General features: G+C 31.8%; 2 protein-coding genes across 2 annotated transcripts; one reads left to right on the plus strand and one right to left on the minus strand.

Annotated features, from left to right (window-relative positions):
* The first annotated feature begins 3914 nt into the window (after positions 1-3914).
* Positions 3915-13699, plus strand: LOC148282187 (uncharacterized). The gene is made up of 3 exons (XM_088225515.1): positions 3915-4343; positions 8775-8944; positions 12532-13699. Exons 1-3 carry the CDS (start codon positions 4256-4258, stop codon positions 13426-13428), a joined length of 1155 nt encoding a protein of 384 aa, XP_088081641.1. The 5' UTR covers positions 3915-4255; the 3' UTR covers positions 13429-13699.
* A 1783-nt stretch (positions 13700-15482) lies between these two features.
* Positions 15483-16853, minus strand: Tpc1 (Thiamine pyrophosphate carrier protein 1). Its single transcript, XM_088225517.1, has 2 exons — positions 16769-16853; positions 15483-16550 (listed from the first exon to the last, which is right to left on the minus strand). The coding sequence occupies exon 2, from the start codon at positions 16531-16533 to the stop codon at positions 15601-15603; it is 933 nt and encodes a 310-aa protein (XP_088081643.1). The 5' UTR covers positions 16534-16550; positions 16769-16853; the 3' UTR covers positions 15483-15600.
* Positions 16854-17259: the final 406 nt, after the last annotated feature.

Genomic DNA, 17259 nt, shown 5'->3' on the forward strand with positions numbered 1-17259 from the left:
GAAGCAAAAGATGTCTCGTTAGGCGGAAGTGCTCGTTGGTCAATAAATAAAATGGTAAAACTAAACCATGAAGTTCAATAAATGCTTTGTATCAAATAATAAAAATACGTGTTTGGTAATTCTATTTTAATTTATGATTTTTACCAGTGACCGGGTTTCGTCGTGAAGTTTTTTAAACAAAATCAATATTAACTCGAAGTGAAAAAAAACAGGCAGCTGCAAAGTATATAAAGTAATCACTCAAACCAGCAAGTTACAGATCATAAAGACGTATAAATACCTAGACTTCAGTATTCCTATCAAAAAGTTTTTTCATACATATATCTAGGTAATGGTACTTAATATATTTTGACAAAATGAAAAATATAGTCAACATTTTTGGTGTGTATAAATCTTTGTAGACAAGTACTGGATGTAATCCCTTAGGCTGCTTATCAAGATCGACAGCTATTTCAACAGATATGAAAAACATCTTTAAGAAGGTAATATTAAAGTCTAGGCATTTTCAGAGCATACGAATTGTAATTTGCTATGTTTGAACATCTACATTATCTTCAAAATTCACTTACTAAAATCAGATGAACTAATAGAAGAAATATTGGTGCTGAAACATTGACAGGATGGTGAATGGCAAGCTAAAATTATTTGACAGTTACAAGTGCAAGGTATTTACTGTACTTTTATTATTCCCTTTCCACACCTAATGGTGCATAGGGCATTGCATTGATACACCAACTGCAGCGTACCTTGATCAATTTTATTACATGAAGATAAGACGATCAGTCTTACGCTTCACGTGCCAGTCCAGGGGCTATGAAATATCCTAATGTAAAACACCTTTATAAATAAACCTTTCATGTCACAGGAATTGAGCCCGAGACCTCTTGCATGGTAGGCAGATGCTTTTAGGCAGGTTTTACTTTGAATTTATTATTTCACTGTAGTTTTTTTCTTTTTAAATAAATATTTGCGTTTGATTTACCGAAACATTTAAATTTTGGGGGCTATTTTACACGAGTTGTAAATAACTCACTATTATAAAATGGTTTATCAGCTGTGGAGAGCGGGCTGCGAGCCTTGGATCTTTGATCCGTGATTTCGTGACACTAGCCACGGGACCAGAACCCGGTCCGATGATTATTGTGTTTTTAATTATATAGGTTTAACTGTTTATTTCTTTAACAGGTGTCGGATTTACCTCATTTAATAAAAGCAGTCTTTCGTAATATACCTAATTATGTACGCTAAATTAAATAATATTTCATTTTAAAGAATTTTGAACACAACAACAGAAATTGTATAATTGAAAGTAAATACAGTAAGCAATACAAATATCTATATCTACTGCCCACACAATATATTTTTTCAAACATACCATGGAAATATTTAGAATTCAGAACCGTATTAAGTATTTAAAGAGTGACGATTAGGCACATAAATGGGATATTATTTTATATATTTATGTCCAAACATAGGCAGGATGGTGAATGCTATCTACAGTGTGTAAAGTGGCTACATAAATCAACCAATGACAGGACATGGAAGATCTTCAAATGAAAAAAAAGAGCTAAAAAATACCTCCTTAGTACTTTGTACTATTCATTATGCTAAACGGTAATTTATAAATGTATTTTATATAAAATAAAACGTGTCCCACCGAAAAGTCTCTAGACTGTAGGTAAAAAAAATAGAAAATGTCAATTAATATTATGAGTAAACGCAGTTCTACAGCACTGAAAAAAAAACCCTTTAAATGCCTAGGCCTCTATATTAGCGTTTCTTATATGTTCTCCACCTCTGTTGAAATATATTAATTTTAATAATTCAATATGAGGTAAAATTCAGTAGTTGTCTAAAAAAATTTGGACAAACTCAAAATATTGTTTAATAATATTTTTTTAAGCGTACCTAGGTGTAGAAAATATACCTCTAATAGGGAAATATAACTTTTTTTTACAATTTTAAATTAATAAGGATCTATGAAATACTTTTGGGTAGAAATAAATTAATTTGATGAACTTATTAGTACCGTAAAAGCATACAGCATGGGACTTGAATGTAATTTGAGACGAAACTTCCGCGGCACATAATATTACATGTGGTATCATTGCTACTCTGGCAGTGTCCTTCCAAAGTTTTTGCTTGTGAACGTATAATTGCTGTCAAGAGGAAATTTAGACAGAGTAAGTAGTATTTATTGAGAAATCGGCATTGATTTTCAATATATATATGTTTCTGAATCACATATGCCTCAAAACTTTATTATTAGTAAAAAACTATAGTGATCTAAGTCGATTTAATAATACGATTTCGTGAGGCACTTTTCTGTAAACAAGTCAACGCCATATTTGACACTTTCGGCGTAGGTTGATAGAGTGAAACTAAAAATTCCCAGAAATTAAAACATTTTTTTTTGAAAGGTAAATTGAGACTATGCTCAAATTAGTGCATAAGTCTCAATTATTAAGTCTCAAATTGTCTCCAATCTCTACTGATAGTAATGTTTAATAATTAGGAGAAAACTCAGTTATTTTATAATTAGGTACGACTACAGTACTTATTTTATTACAGAAAAGTACAGACTGTGAAGACAGTGTGTGCATTTTAATATTTGTTTATTGTTCTAGCATTATACGTGTCTCAAATTACACACAGTCTCAATTTTGAGTTTTAAATTAGATTTTTTTACGATTTTTGAAAGAGGTTTTATTTTGTTTTTGATTGGATTTAAAAAAAATTGATGACGTAAATAGTTTCAAATTATATCAAGCTTTTTAAAGCTGAAAATTGTTTTATTTAATTTCTCTAATAGTGCATGACATATTTACAATATTATTAGTGGAAACACAATACTTTTAAAATTTTTATTGTCTCATGGTTAAAGCAGTAAAATGCTACATGGGAAACTACGACTTTCTTATTGTGTCTCATGTTTGCGACATTTGCAGGTAAATTGGGACAACAACAAAAGAATGAAGGATATTAATACGTCCACACATGTGGTATGCTTCTGTAACCTGAAACATAGACTCAAATTTGTGTTAAAATTTGAAAGCGTAATATTTATATATATCAAAGTATATAGTCAGTTGAAGTTGAACACTGTCTCAAGTTATATGCTTTTACGGTAGCATTTTTTTTTGGATAAGATAATATAATTCCCGCGAAGTCAGTCTAATGCATTTACCACGCTCCTAATACGTCACGATTCGGTTAAATTTTGAACTTTGTGACCGTTTAAATTGAAATAGAACATCCCCAGGAATCTCGACGTTACAATTAACAAGGTCAAACATGTTGCGCTTTTGTAAATACATACTTTTTAACAATTACATTTTTAAATTATGAAAACATTTCTCCACAATATCCATATCGATTTTTAATAATAATTATTTCTTCTGGATCAATTTCACATGTTTAAATGGGTACCTTTTCGTAGTATGTGATATTTCCCTATTGGAAAGAGCGCATAAATAAAGAAAATTAGGTACAGTAAAAAAAAACAAAAAGTCAACAGCTGTCGCCTATAAGAAAGCGTAAAATAATGTGAAAGGATGCCTACTTAAACTAGATATATATATATATATATATATATATTATACAACTTTTGAAAACTGCGCAAATTGGAAATCACAAATATTAAGCACAATGGTGAATGTTATACGGCTATCACTTAAATAATAAATCATAAGCTCTGTAAATGCCTAGATCTAAACATTCCCCAATAATTCCTTGTTTGAGATATTCATAAAAAAAGTTAATACCATCGTCTCTGTTGAGATATTGGTCTCTTTAGATAAAATCCTAAGAGGGATAACATTTGGAAATCTCAAAATATAATCAGAGAAAAACTTAATTTATTTACTATCTAAAATTCATATTATCCATCCGGTCCTGGATTGAGAGACGTCTTCTCGCTCTGAATACCCATTTAACGAAAAGCGGCTGAGCACCTCGTAGTAAGAGAAGATATCAAATACAGTGTATACAAATTCATTACCGGAGTTTTTGTGTTGGTCGATTCGCAAACGACGGAAGTATAGAAGAAAGTTGCTCTTTCTGGGAGGAATCCGATTAGAGATAGTCCATTGTGGGAGATATTGTTAGTCAGCTCGCTGCTCCGGTGGTATACGGTGTAGGTACACTGTGCGGTATGCACTTCGCCAATAGTGAGTGAAATAATTAGTGGTGTTTTTTGTTTATTTACCTTTATACAGAAAGACTTGCGCTGGTGACAGTAATATAAAGCGCAAAAATGGTGCGGAAAATGTGGATGCTCTTTATACTTACAATGGCGAGCAGTAAAGCTGAGGATAGTAAAAACGGTTATTCGGATGATAAAGGTAATTGCATAGCAATTTCCAAATAATTATAGTGTTATGAAGAACCGGTATGTAATTTTAAATACGTTTTCAACTTCTGTTCAAAATACGGAGCTAATAAAAATAATTTCGAGTTAGGTAGGTAAGTACTAAAAAAATAATGGATTGTTTGCGTTCCGAAACCTGAAATAGGATTTTAATCCTTAATTCGAAATAATAAATTTTAAGAAAACATAAAAAAAGTTTTATGTAGGTAGGTTATCGTGGATATCTACGAATTTATTATGTTTTCTCAATAAATAAATCTTTGATTTTACAATGATCTTTGTTAGTTTTCACTCAAATTAAAAAAATAAAATCACACAAGCAACAACAAATAATTTAATACGTCTTGAAAATTGAAGTTGACAGTAAATAATATAACCGCGGGATGCGCGCGCAGATCTTGGTTGAAAAATAGAACGCGTCTATGTTTTTGTAATTTGACCACATTATTCATCTAATGTGGGTATTTACGACACAATATTTGTTGAACTGAATTCTGCACAAGATCTTGTACCGTTTACTGATTAATATAATACGGTCTATAAAAATAACAAATCATATATTGGAACAGATTTAATGAACGATTACGGATCACGGATGTACTCTTCTTCGTCTTTCCTTTATTCGCATTAAATAACTGGTGTGTGGTAGGTACCTACACAAGGCACTGCATTGATATTAGTACACATATTACAAAAGCGTATCTCGATTGTCTGTTACATATACGAAGATATGATGGTGGTCTGGGGAACAAATAAAAAAACTATGCCAGTTCAAGGAAAGTACGAAATACCTACATAATTATATTGAAGAGGTATTATTAGATTACACAAAGGTACCTAATCTATAATGTCAGTTACGCGAAACTCATAAAACATAATTACACGAGATAGGTACCTACCCTATCAAGAGATTTATCGATTTTGTCAAGCAGAATTTTCCATATTGTGAAAATTTCGCCGGGATCGTAGAACAACGATGGATGAGCGAAAAATGCGACAAAGACTTTCTTTTACACTTCAGTTTGAAAAAGTTATATAATGTCTCTCTTTTTCAGGTTTGAAAAAAACATATGTATATATATAACTAAACCAAGTATCAAATGGTATACTCATAGAATTAAGAATAGTCCAGAAACCGCATACGCACATTAAACAGAAGGCGACTCAACTGGTACTCATAAATGAGTAGGTATACGGGGGCAAAAGCCCCATTAATTTCTTTGTAGACGTCGCTCAGTACGCAACTCCTGATTTTAATTCAACTATGCCGTGTTGTTTCCTTTTAAAGTTTAGAAATACTGCTAGGATCTTAAAGAAACACGATGGCATCAAATTTCATAGGTAATTAACAAACGAATGTTTAAGTAGCAAATGAATTACTTAAAAATGGAATTATTTTTCCATCTGTCAGATTGTCGAAAAAACAAAATGGAAATTTCGTTAGTGTTGTTAGGGTAGAATTTTTTTTTACCCTACTTTGCTCATTTAATAAAAGAACTAATGAAAGTTAGACCTCGGATTAAACAACGCCTTGGGGGACATTTGAACGACATTATCTTTAAAACATCAAATATTATTTAGCATGATATAAAAATATCCGTTTTGTGTCAAATGAAATTTGTTTCATATTTTAAGTTCAAAATTCATAAATTCAATTACTCTTATTAAATGACCCTTTATTTATCTAATCTATTGTGTCAATCAATGTTTCCGCGTGCACAATAAAATTTTAGAGAAATTAACAGATTGCTTTTTTTTAACCTTACATTTGTGTTATGATTATTTTTTTTCCCATCAAGCAACATTACCATGCGCGCGGCGAAAGTGTGTCTAAGTGGGGGAATTATTGGACACAGTCCGATGTATTCAAATATGATTCTACGCTCCTTCTGGACTATTCTTAATTCTATGGGTATACTTTTGTATGTACTTATCATGTGACATAAAGTGTAAAAAAAAACCGCTCTCACGTAAACTTGAAGAACATCTCATGCGGCGTTGTTCTACGATTCCAACGATTTGGTCATTTGAATGAATTGATTGTAAAATTTCTTACGAACGGGCCAATTTTCATATAGTAAATTCGAGGGTATTAATTTGTAATCTAACTTGTTACTATGTATAATCTCTGGGTTAACCATTCATTATTCCACCGCTTCATCCTATCCCTAGATTATAAATCGGTAAATAATGGCATAACTAACACCCATATATTATTATTATGGAAGTAAAAAACATACCACCCAGACAGAATTATATTATCATAAAGCCACTTCATCCCGAAGGTTGTCAGTTGTCATAGAGTACACATGTTTGTTTATTTTTAATTCATATTGTGAATTCTAGGAAGTGGCTTAGATAATATAATTTCTCTTCCTAGATTCGACGCGTTTAGCCGCTTACCGCGTCTCGTAAAAAATATCCATCATAGTAAAAATAATAGCGTAATATTAAAATTGGCTCTATAATACGTGGGTACTATTTATAGTTAAGATTTTTTACAAAGGCTATCGGGCCGCTTCGACCGCCCCCATGCCCCCAGGGCAGTGGGCGGGGGCGGTATTATTTGTCTATAATCTAAAATAAACCACTTCCTTCTTTTGAGAAAAACTTTAGCAGTTTTGAAATGAAAACAAATCGTGCTTTTATCGTCATCATGAACCATTTATTGATAACCGTAATTTTATTAGTCTACGATAAAATTAGTGAACCAACAAAGGTTTATTTTAAAAAACATATCAACAAAATTTTAGTCTTAAGATGATATGCGGTGAGAGAGCATTTTGAAAAACATATATTTGAACATAGTTTTTTTGGCACTCTCTTGCAGATGCCTTCCCGACAATGTCCGAAAAACACAACGGCACGTCGGACTAATTATGCCTAACGAAAATCTACAAAACCGAGGTCTCACATTTCAGATTTCCGCATCACAAAACTGACCCGATTTAGTTTTTTTTTTTTTTTAAAGAAAGAGTATCAGAATGAATTTTTTTTATAGGTACCTTTTGTGTTCTGCAAAAATATTTATTATATTTGTATATGTACCGTACGATCGAAGACGGCAGATAAAATGGATGCTTTTAAGGGTTTTTGGATGGTCCTAGCTCCCATAAGAAACATTTTATAAAAAATAAAAAAACGATAGGCACACGCCCTGCCCACGTTTACGCCAATGGTAAATATCTGTAGCGTGTAAAAAATCACTGCTCTAGTGCCATAATCCAGGGAGAAAATAGGGAAAAACGTTTGTAAGAAAAGTCTGATCACGTTTCCTTTTAGTACACGACGAAAAAATAACGGTTCATCATAAATCATTTAAAAAAAAATTCGGACAAAAAGAATATTTTGCTGTCGAAATGAAAAAAAATAAGTAGTAAAAATAATAATATAATAAAAAAAAATATAATTTGTATTGTTTATTTTTTTCTATTTGATAAATTTACAGTAGCTTAAAAAAAGCTGTTTATTTAAATAGGTACAATTAATACAAAATGTTGGATTCGCATTTTTTCCAAAAATATTCAGATGCAAGTTTTAAACATCTGAGGAATCATTATACGAAGTATTCCACTTGCATTTTTAATGCTTTCGCTATTATTCATAAATATGTATAATAGTAAACTTTTAATAGTTTATTGCAACTATCTTGAATAATAACTTTAGTCATGGCCTCCACTTGCCTATTTGGATCATATTCCAATGTAAAATAATAATTGGAATAAAAAAACTGCGGGCAATGGGCTTCCAATATGAATCTGGTGGGAATGAAAATCGCAAAATAAAAACATTTTCAGAGTAGAGGAGGTTCAGGGTTTTTAAAAAAAAAAAAAATTGTTAATGGATTATCAAACCAAGCCAAAAAAAATATATATATGTATCGTATTATCAGCGTTATGATCTTTTTAAGTTTTGTAATTTTGAAATTACTCCGTCCGTTAATTTATTAAATTTTACTCAAATAGTTTTTTTTTAAGTCGTAAATAACTTGTACTAGAACACGAAAATCGCCTTGAGGTAGTGTGGGATTTGAACTTCGGACTTTGATCCATGAGTCCACAATACTACCACAGGACCACAGCTCGGTACAACATTTTAAAATTTATTTTCGACTATTTCAAAATGATAAATAATTAGTTAATCACGATAACGAAAATATTTAGGTGCGAAGGTTTTCACAGTCGCTGTTATCAACATGTTTCTTTTTTGGGTGATACCGTGTGTGTTGGATTTGTTCCGACGTTTTGGCTACGATTGCAGGAGCCATCTTCAGGGTAAACTGAGTCGGAACAAATCCAAAACACCCGGTATCACCCAAAAAAGAAAGATAACGAAAATATTTGTTTTAAAATATGTACGTACTTTTTTAAATTTCTCAATTGAAGATAATATTTTTTTGTTGCAGAAACTCGTTTTTTGCCTCTGTTTTCTGTGGGAGGCGCTACGCGACCACTGGCGCCCTTACCTCCGCCGGTTGCTCCCCTTCAGGGGGCGCGATGCGCTTCTCGCCTGGAAACCGCCTTGGATCAGATCAAGAGAAGGCAGATGTCTAAAGCTAGAACTGAAGAAGTGCCAGTAAGATACTCGTAGCTAACAACATAAATTATACTGGAACCTCGTTTTACACGGTTTCAAAATAACACGTTCCAAAAATCAAATATATATTTTTTAATCATTCATTCAACAATGCGTAATAGTAATATAATTATACTATTCAACATTGGATTACCCTGCATCGCTGTTTTACTTACTTGCCGTATAAACATGATAGTGATAAATCTTTGTTACGATTTTTAAAGTACAAATTTTGATAAAAGGTATAATAGTAAACAATTTTACTGTCTTGAAATCCTCGATTGATTTTGATACAAATAAACCTAAATGGCATTGTTCTTTTTTGGGTATATTTTTTTTATACACGGTACTGTGTAGAGTGTATCCCCCGTGTAAAAAGAGATTCCAGTATATAATTATTATAAATGTAGGTTCATACAGACTGATTTATATGTAGACGGTCTATACACACATTTATGGGAATATGTACATTGAGATAACTAGATAATACAAGAGATAGAGCAGAGGATCTTTTTAGAAAGGAATAGATAAACTTATAATATACGAAATCAAACACTGATTTAAGTCTACTGAACAAAAATTTCGTGACAATTGTTTCGCCTTGTTAGGGCATTTTCAAACGAATGTCTGTCTTTGTTTTTATATTCGTAAAAATAAAATAATGTGTTCAGTAGACTCAAATCAGTGTTTGATTTTTTATTTAAGCATATAATAAAGAATAGTCCAGAAACCGCATACGCGCTTTAAACAGAAGGCGACTCAACTACTCTTAAACGAGTAGTTTTACATTTTGACCCATTAAACGCAACTCCCGATTTGAATTAAACTATGTCGTGTTGTGTAGTTTTAAAGTATAGAAATGCTGCTTCCATCAACAAGAAACAGGAAAGGAACACATTTTATGTGTAAGTAGCAAATGCATTACTCAAAATTTTTATTATGTTTTCACCCGTCAGATTGTCAAAGAAAACAAAATGGACATTTCGTTAGTGTTGCCAGGGTAGTCAATTTGTTGACGCTACTTTTTATAAGAACATTGATTTTAGTTGATTTATTGGAATTTTAGCTTTTCTGCTGACGAAAGAAGAAAAACGGAGCGGATAAAAATAATACAAAGAGTACGGTGAGATGAGTTTTGGAAGCGAAGCAAAATTTGCTCAATGAATTTTGAGGAGAAATGTTTTTATGACACAAAATGTCATTTATCTAAATAAAACTTTAATGATTAGTTCTGTTTCTAAAAGGCAATATTACAAAAAACTTACTCGACAAAGGGGAAATTAAAACTATCGGGTAGACTGTATTGATATGTTCTTATTAAAAAGGTATTATTTATAGGAATGAGGAAATGGGTAAAAAGTTTAACTAAACTCTTTATTCTAAAAAAATCGTTGATGGCTTTATCCAGAAAAAAAATTAAATGGTTTTCTTTTGGACAGGGCTTAAACTTTCAATTTCTTTCTCTTTTATACAACATTCTTCGAAACCCGGCACCTCGGTATCAATCTGAGAATTTAGTCTAACTTTCCAATCACGGACTAACACTTTGCTAATCTAATGAGAGAACTAACGAAAATTAGACCTCTCGTATTAAACAACGCCGTGGTAGACATTTGACCGACATTATCTTTAAAACGTAAATTACTATTAACATGAAATAAATATCTGTTTTATGTAAAATAAAATTTGTTTTATTTTTTAAGTTCAATGTTCATTAATTCAATTACTCTTATTAAATGACCCTGTACTTATCTACTCTGTTGTGTCAATCAATGTTTTCGCGTGTACAATAAGACTTTGGAGAAATCAACAAATTACTTTTTTTTTAATATCTCACATTTGTGTTATGGTTAGATTTTTCGCGATCTGACAACATTACGTGGCGATTTCAAGCATGCGCGCGGCGAAAGTGGGACAAAGTGGGGGAATTTTTGGACACAGTCCGATGTATCTAAATATAATTGCTCCTTCTGGACTATTCTTAATTCTATGGTTATAAGTTTAAATATGGAGTTCTACAAAATAAACACCAAATCAATCAATAAGGAATAAAAAAATCTGTGCATATTTAAACCAGTCGGCATTATAGAAAACCAACTGGTCTAGGAAGTGTGAATAGTCAAGTACTTTAGTAGGTAAAATATTTCGGTAGAATTTCACCCATACTGTGAGACTTCAAGGTGAATCATACATTTCCTGTATGCAAACAACAGATTGTCAAACATTCAAATAACCAATAACAAACTGCTGATACAAGCGGATATAAAATCGCTGAGACACACGGAATTAGTACACAACATAAAGATCCAACCAGAAAGTGAAATGAACACCGGACAATAACTATATATATAAGTGGTAGCATATTTAGTTGGTCAGTTCAGACAAGCCCAGTCAGTTCATACAGTCAACTCCAGCATGTAGACCAAGTGCTCAGTTACTTTATTTATTTTATCATGAAATCAATGAACATCAATACACAACATCGTTTTCTTCTGTCAACCTCCAACTGGGTAAGAGCTCCCATGCTCCATCCACAAGCATAAAATCATATAATACATGTACCAACACTTAAAGGTTTTAGCTCTTTTACTTGACAAAAATTAACAAATGAAAGAATTAAATGAATATGCAGGTACTGAGAAATTAGACATGAAATCTAAAGACAGCTCATACTTGAGTGAGTACGCCGTGCCGACCTTAGGGGTTACAAGAGTAAATCGACGAAGCTTTTGACTATTCACTTCTTATTTAGCTGTTTATATACTGTGATATGTATGTAACATATTGTACATTCGATAAAATCAATTTTTCAAAAGTATATTTAATAAATATAAAATTAATTAATATATATTTAATTTTGCATACATAATAAATTACAAAAAAACTGATATGCTAAAAAAATTACATAATTCTAGCTTTACGATTTACCCTGATGGATGTATGACACACTTACACTAAAACTAGTTTGAACCCCACCATTCTCAAATTGTGTCATATTTTAACTATTTTTTTTACGACAATCGAGATTTCATTTTTAAAATGGTATAGAATTTTTAAAGATATATCTAAATATATATGACACATCAGCATTGCTTTAAAGGGTGAAAAATTACTCCAGATGTGCTATAATACAATACTTTTAAAAAAAACATTTTTTTTGCACCACAACAGGCCAGGAGGCCCAATTACAATGGTGAATTACATCACAGAACACCCAGGCTTGTAAAAAAATCATAAACAATTTTGTGTTCTCACCGGAAACCAAACCCGGAACCTTCCATGCGTGAGTCAAGCGTCTTGACCATTATACCACGGAGGCCGCCGATAGTTAATTATTTTGTACTATTTTTTAAATAATAGGAATTATTTTACAAGTATCATAATATAAAAATCCAATGATAATCATGATACTGATTAGTAGAATCTTCAAGTGAAAATGATTTAGTTGAATTTTATTATAAATTTACGCGACTCTGTGGCACTAAACTGAATATATTTAAATATAATAAAAACTAGAATCATTGCAGAAACATAATGAAATTCCACTGGAACACATATTTTTATTAAACTGTGATCTATATTTTTAGGTTCAAATGATTGATCTTGATGGATACAGCTTACATCAGCACCTGAGAAGTGCACCTGTCAACATGTATGTCACGCGGATGCGGGTGAGATTACCCCAGAATCAGAATTGGGTACGGATAGAAAGATGTTTCTTCGATCCCAGAAATGTCTCACTTGAAACTAGATTGCTGTTCAACGATTTGACGATCAGTGGAAGTGTAAACTTGCTGGAAGGAAACGATGACTTGGAGAAATCTGAAAGCTCAAGAGATTATGAGAGAGATACTTTTTATGATAAAAGAGACTTTCAAGGACGCATAAGATATAGAAGCGATGATGACGAGGATGATGATCGATTGAGGAGTAGGAATGATTATTATGACAGGAATAGAAGAGATTGTAACATGATTTTGAGACTACGTAAAGCTGGAATAGGTTTCTTTACTCAGCCGTTGAATCAGTCCCCAGGAAGATTTAGTGTTAAAACTGATTCTGAATTCATTGAACCCGGATTCATAAGTGTGTACGCATACGGATGTGAGAAGTATATATCAAAGAGAAGAAATGAATATGATAGAAGTTATCGGGATGATTATAGAAATCAAGTGGGCAAAAGACAGAAAAGACAAATCGACAAATTCAGATTTGAACCATACTCTAACGATGACAGAGGAGACTACTATGGAAGATCAATTGGATACTGGGATCGAGATGATATTAATGACCGGGGCGAAAAATCGAAGCTGTTTGGGAACGAAGAGGAAATAGATGATTTCGATGATGTTTCTAGAGAAATGGAAGATATATTTACCAAAGGGATAAGATCCTTACTAACAACATATATGCAGAAAGAGTTGCAGCCGGCGATTAAGGAAACATTAATGAGGAATTTAGGTTACACTTTATCTTATGGGTGATAAAATTAACATGTTGCAAATGTGTGCTAAGTTATAACCAAGCACAGTGGTTCAATTTAACAAACTATATTTACTTAAGAGTTTCAAACAGATTTAAATTTCAAGACAATATTGAAATTAAACAAACAACTTTAATATTATGAAATAGTTTCTGTTGTGTTAACAAATCTTAATATTATAACTGAAAGACAGTATAGGGGATTTGAACTGAATAACGGTACTGGCAGTATTATGACTGAGATTTCCTAATAAAAATATATGTAAAAAAAAAGATTTATTTGTTGCACATTGAAAACGAGTCAAACAAAGTTGGATTAATTTGAAATTAGTATTGAAATGTTATTTTTGGTGTCAGGTCTGATTTGAATGACACCGGTTTTAATGATATGTTATAGGTGTTTTACAATCAATATGTTTAAGCTAGCAAGATGAAGTGATGAGCATTGTGAGCGACTGCCTTGTTACTTGATATACTCATTCAGCTATATGCCACTTATAGATCTCCCTTTTACTAATTTCCTAGCACCAACCAACCTGCATGGCTTAGGACATTCTGATACACTACTGCCAACATAATCTGGCAAATCAACTCACGCTTTTCTAATGATGGCAAATAGAGATCCGGAGGGTGACTGAATTTCGCAGGATCGCTTTTAGTAACTTTCACTCACCGAAACACTCTTCACCAATATTGAAATCAGTAAAAACATATTAAAAAGCAAATAACGAAATAAAATCTTAAATAGTTCGACTTGTCGTGTGGCAGTTGGGGCGTTTACCTGCAGTGCTTGAAGAGCCGGGTTTGATTCCCGCCCAGCTAAGAGTGAAATATTTATTTAAAAGGTGTTTTTTTAAGTAAATATTTTTCAATCTTCGGAAGTGCACACGAATTAGTCATATGAGTTTGTGTGTCAACTAATTGAGGTACACTGAATTTGGTGTACCAATGCAGAGTGCCCTACGCACCATTGGGTGTGGATAACAAAATACTTAGTAAACATGAAATGTGAACAGATATGAAATATTCAACAAGTGAAATTAACTAAAAAGTTGGTAGTCAACAAGTTTGTTAAAAACTAACATAGGAACTAGTAAACATTTTGCAGGGTTAAAATTAACAATTAATTAATCAATTTGATACGGAGTATTGATCAAGCTCCTTAGGTTCTTTATAGACCATCCAGCACTTTTGTCCAAACATCCTCAAGAATGGTATTATTCATTATTACTTAGAGATAATTCAACCAACTATATGGAAATAACAATAACATATTTAACTAAATAAAAATGAGTGAACACATTGGATGATAGGGGTCAGTGTTTTATAAGCTCCTGACGTCACTGCAATTAACACACAATGTACATATGTACTTGAAAAATTAAGAACATTTCACTATAATAAAGTAATATGAAGTTCGTATCTGAATTTAAACAAAAACTATAATTTTACCAATGTCATTTGATTACGATGCACTGCAATTAATTTTATTGTTTTTATGAAAAAATGATTATTCTACAACTAGTGTTTCTGATATGTATAAATATATATACGAGTATATATTTATATATACCCATGTGAAAAAAAAAAAAAAAACTAACTACTGAAGAAAATATGCTTCAGAGGATATGAGATGGTATAGTAATTATTAAATACTTGCAGCTCAGTAATTTAATATTTTTAATAAAAAAAATATTGAATGCAATAAATTATTTTATAATATTCTACTACAGGTTCTTCTAAATATTCAATTTATAATAATTATATTACTATGCATTGACCGAATATCAGTGTCAATAAAAAAGTTCATTAACTTTAAATTCAGTAAAGATCTTGTAAGTTGAAATTTTGAATTACTTGCTACAAAGAATAATAAATAGTATACATGGATTCATTACCTTAGATTACACTTGAAACAGAAGTTTTACAGTACTTTTTCCAACATAATATAATATGTTATAGTCAGAATATTTAAAAAATAATTATAATATGAATTATAAAATGTGTTAAAAACTAAAACCTTGAATCACAAAATTTAGTTTGTAAAATTACTCGCTAAAGTTTGCTGCAATTTAATTTAAGTAATATGAATGATTATATTTCATGACAATGTATTTTGGAGCTTTATTGTACTTCTAAGGAAAGTTTTGAAGGAAAAATAGGGAGTTGAGAGGTTAGTTAAATTTCCTGAACAATCGGCAAATTTCTTCAAAGCAAGTGAAATGTAGAGCAGACACTATGATTGCTTTCATTAGACTGGGAACCAAACCTTTGTAGAGCGCGGTAAAGCCTTCGGTTCTTACAGTATTATTTATACAATGAAAAAATCCATTACAATAAAACTGTTTACCAAAGTTTTGTCGATAATTTTGAAAACCTTGAATTTGCATTCTTTTTTTTGCTAAGTCAAACGGATAGACCGTAAGCTTAGCTAAAAATCCGGCAATGGAACCGGCGCACAAACTGGATGGAAATGATCCATTAGAACCTTTGTTCAACGAAGAAAAATAATTGCTAAATAGTTTGTAAAACATAAATTGCACTCCAGAGTGCGGAGCTATTTGAGCAATAGTGGGAAACAGACCTTTAAACATCGAAAGCTGTCCCTCCGTTTTGAACATATGACGCAAAGTATGCCATACCCCGGTATATAAGCGGGAATTTTTCTCTTCAGCTATAAGTCGAGTTCTCACTGTATCAAAAGGAAATGATACAACCGTTGCAAAAGATCCCGCAATGGCACCACAGCTAAAGTTCACAAACGGTGTCAAGGAATCTGGTATATTGGTATCAGCTTTGTAAATTTTCTCTGTGAGCATTTCGTAAGCCCAAAATTGCGCTACTCCGTAAGATATTGATAAATATTGGGCTGGAATATGACCACTCCATAACGCCGTTACTGACTCTTCTTTTAGAATAACACGTAAGGCTTGCTTGATCGACGAATACTTCGAGCCTAGGGCGATGGGTTCCACTTGAAGTTGAAACCGTATTTTTAAGACATCTAACGGCTGAGCGATACAACGGGTAATGGCGCCAGACGCGCCACCGGCGAACATATACTGCCATTGGTCGAGTTTATCTGCCGATTTGTCAAACCCGACCATCACTTAACACCATTAAACTAAAAAAAAAAAACATGTATTGTTAAGTCAGAGCTCTGTTTTGATACTATATTTAAATAAATCTATAAATAAAGCAGAACTGAAAACATTCCACAAATAAAGATGAATAAAAAAAAATAGAGACTACTCTCTCACTATGAATTGCACAATGCAAACACTTAAATAATACTAATTTAACATAATGTTTTTAAAATAATGGCAGAATAAACATTTTTACCGTGAAACAATTCATTAGATAACCTCTAAATAATGACAAGTTTAGTGACAAGTGACAGTCCGTGCAAGTGACCAGTACAAATAATGACAATCGAGTGTAAATAATAGTGTGGCCTGTCGAAACAATTCCAATGAAATAATATTATGTGAAAATTTTTATCGTTCCTACTCAATTCCCGCAAAGTATTTTGTAATGTCATATTATTTAACATATTGTTATTATATTATTTTTGTGGTACGTTACGGATAACATAAAAGCAGGTATTTTGTTTTTATCAAAGAGTGTTGGTAAGTAAAGCAAAATTATGTACAAAAATAAATATTAAAGATTATGTACATTTATGAAAATATAAGATGACAAAAAATAAATTAAGACATTATTACACAACTATTAATTAATGTATTCTGAAACGATAAAGTATATCACGTAATACGTATTATAAACCCGAAAATTTACATGCGTTGTAGGTAACTTTTAAAACGTTTTTTTTT

The sequence above is a fragment of the Micrasema longulum genome, unplaced genomic scaffold (assembly GCF_059751315.1).
Source record: "Micrasema longulum isolate JH-2025_06_02 unplaced genomic scaffold, ASM5975131v1 h1tg000366l, whole genome shotgun sequence".
Lineage (NCBI taxonomy): Eukaryota > Metazoa > Arthropoda > Insecta > Trichoptera > Brachycentridae > Micrasema > Micrasema longulum.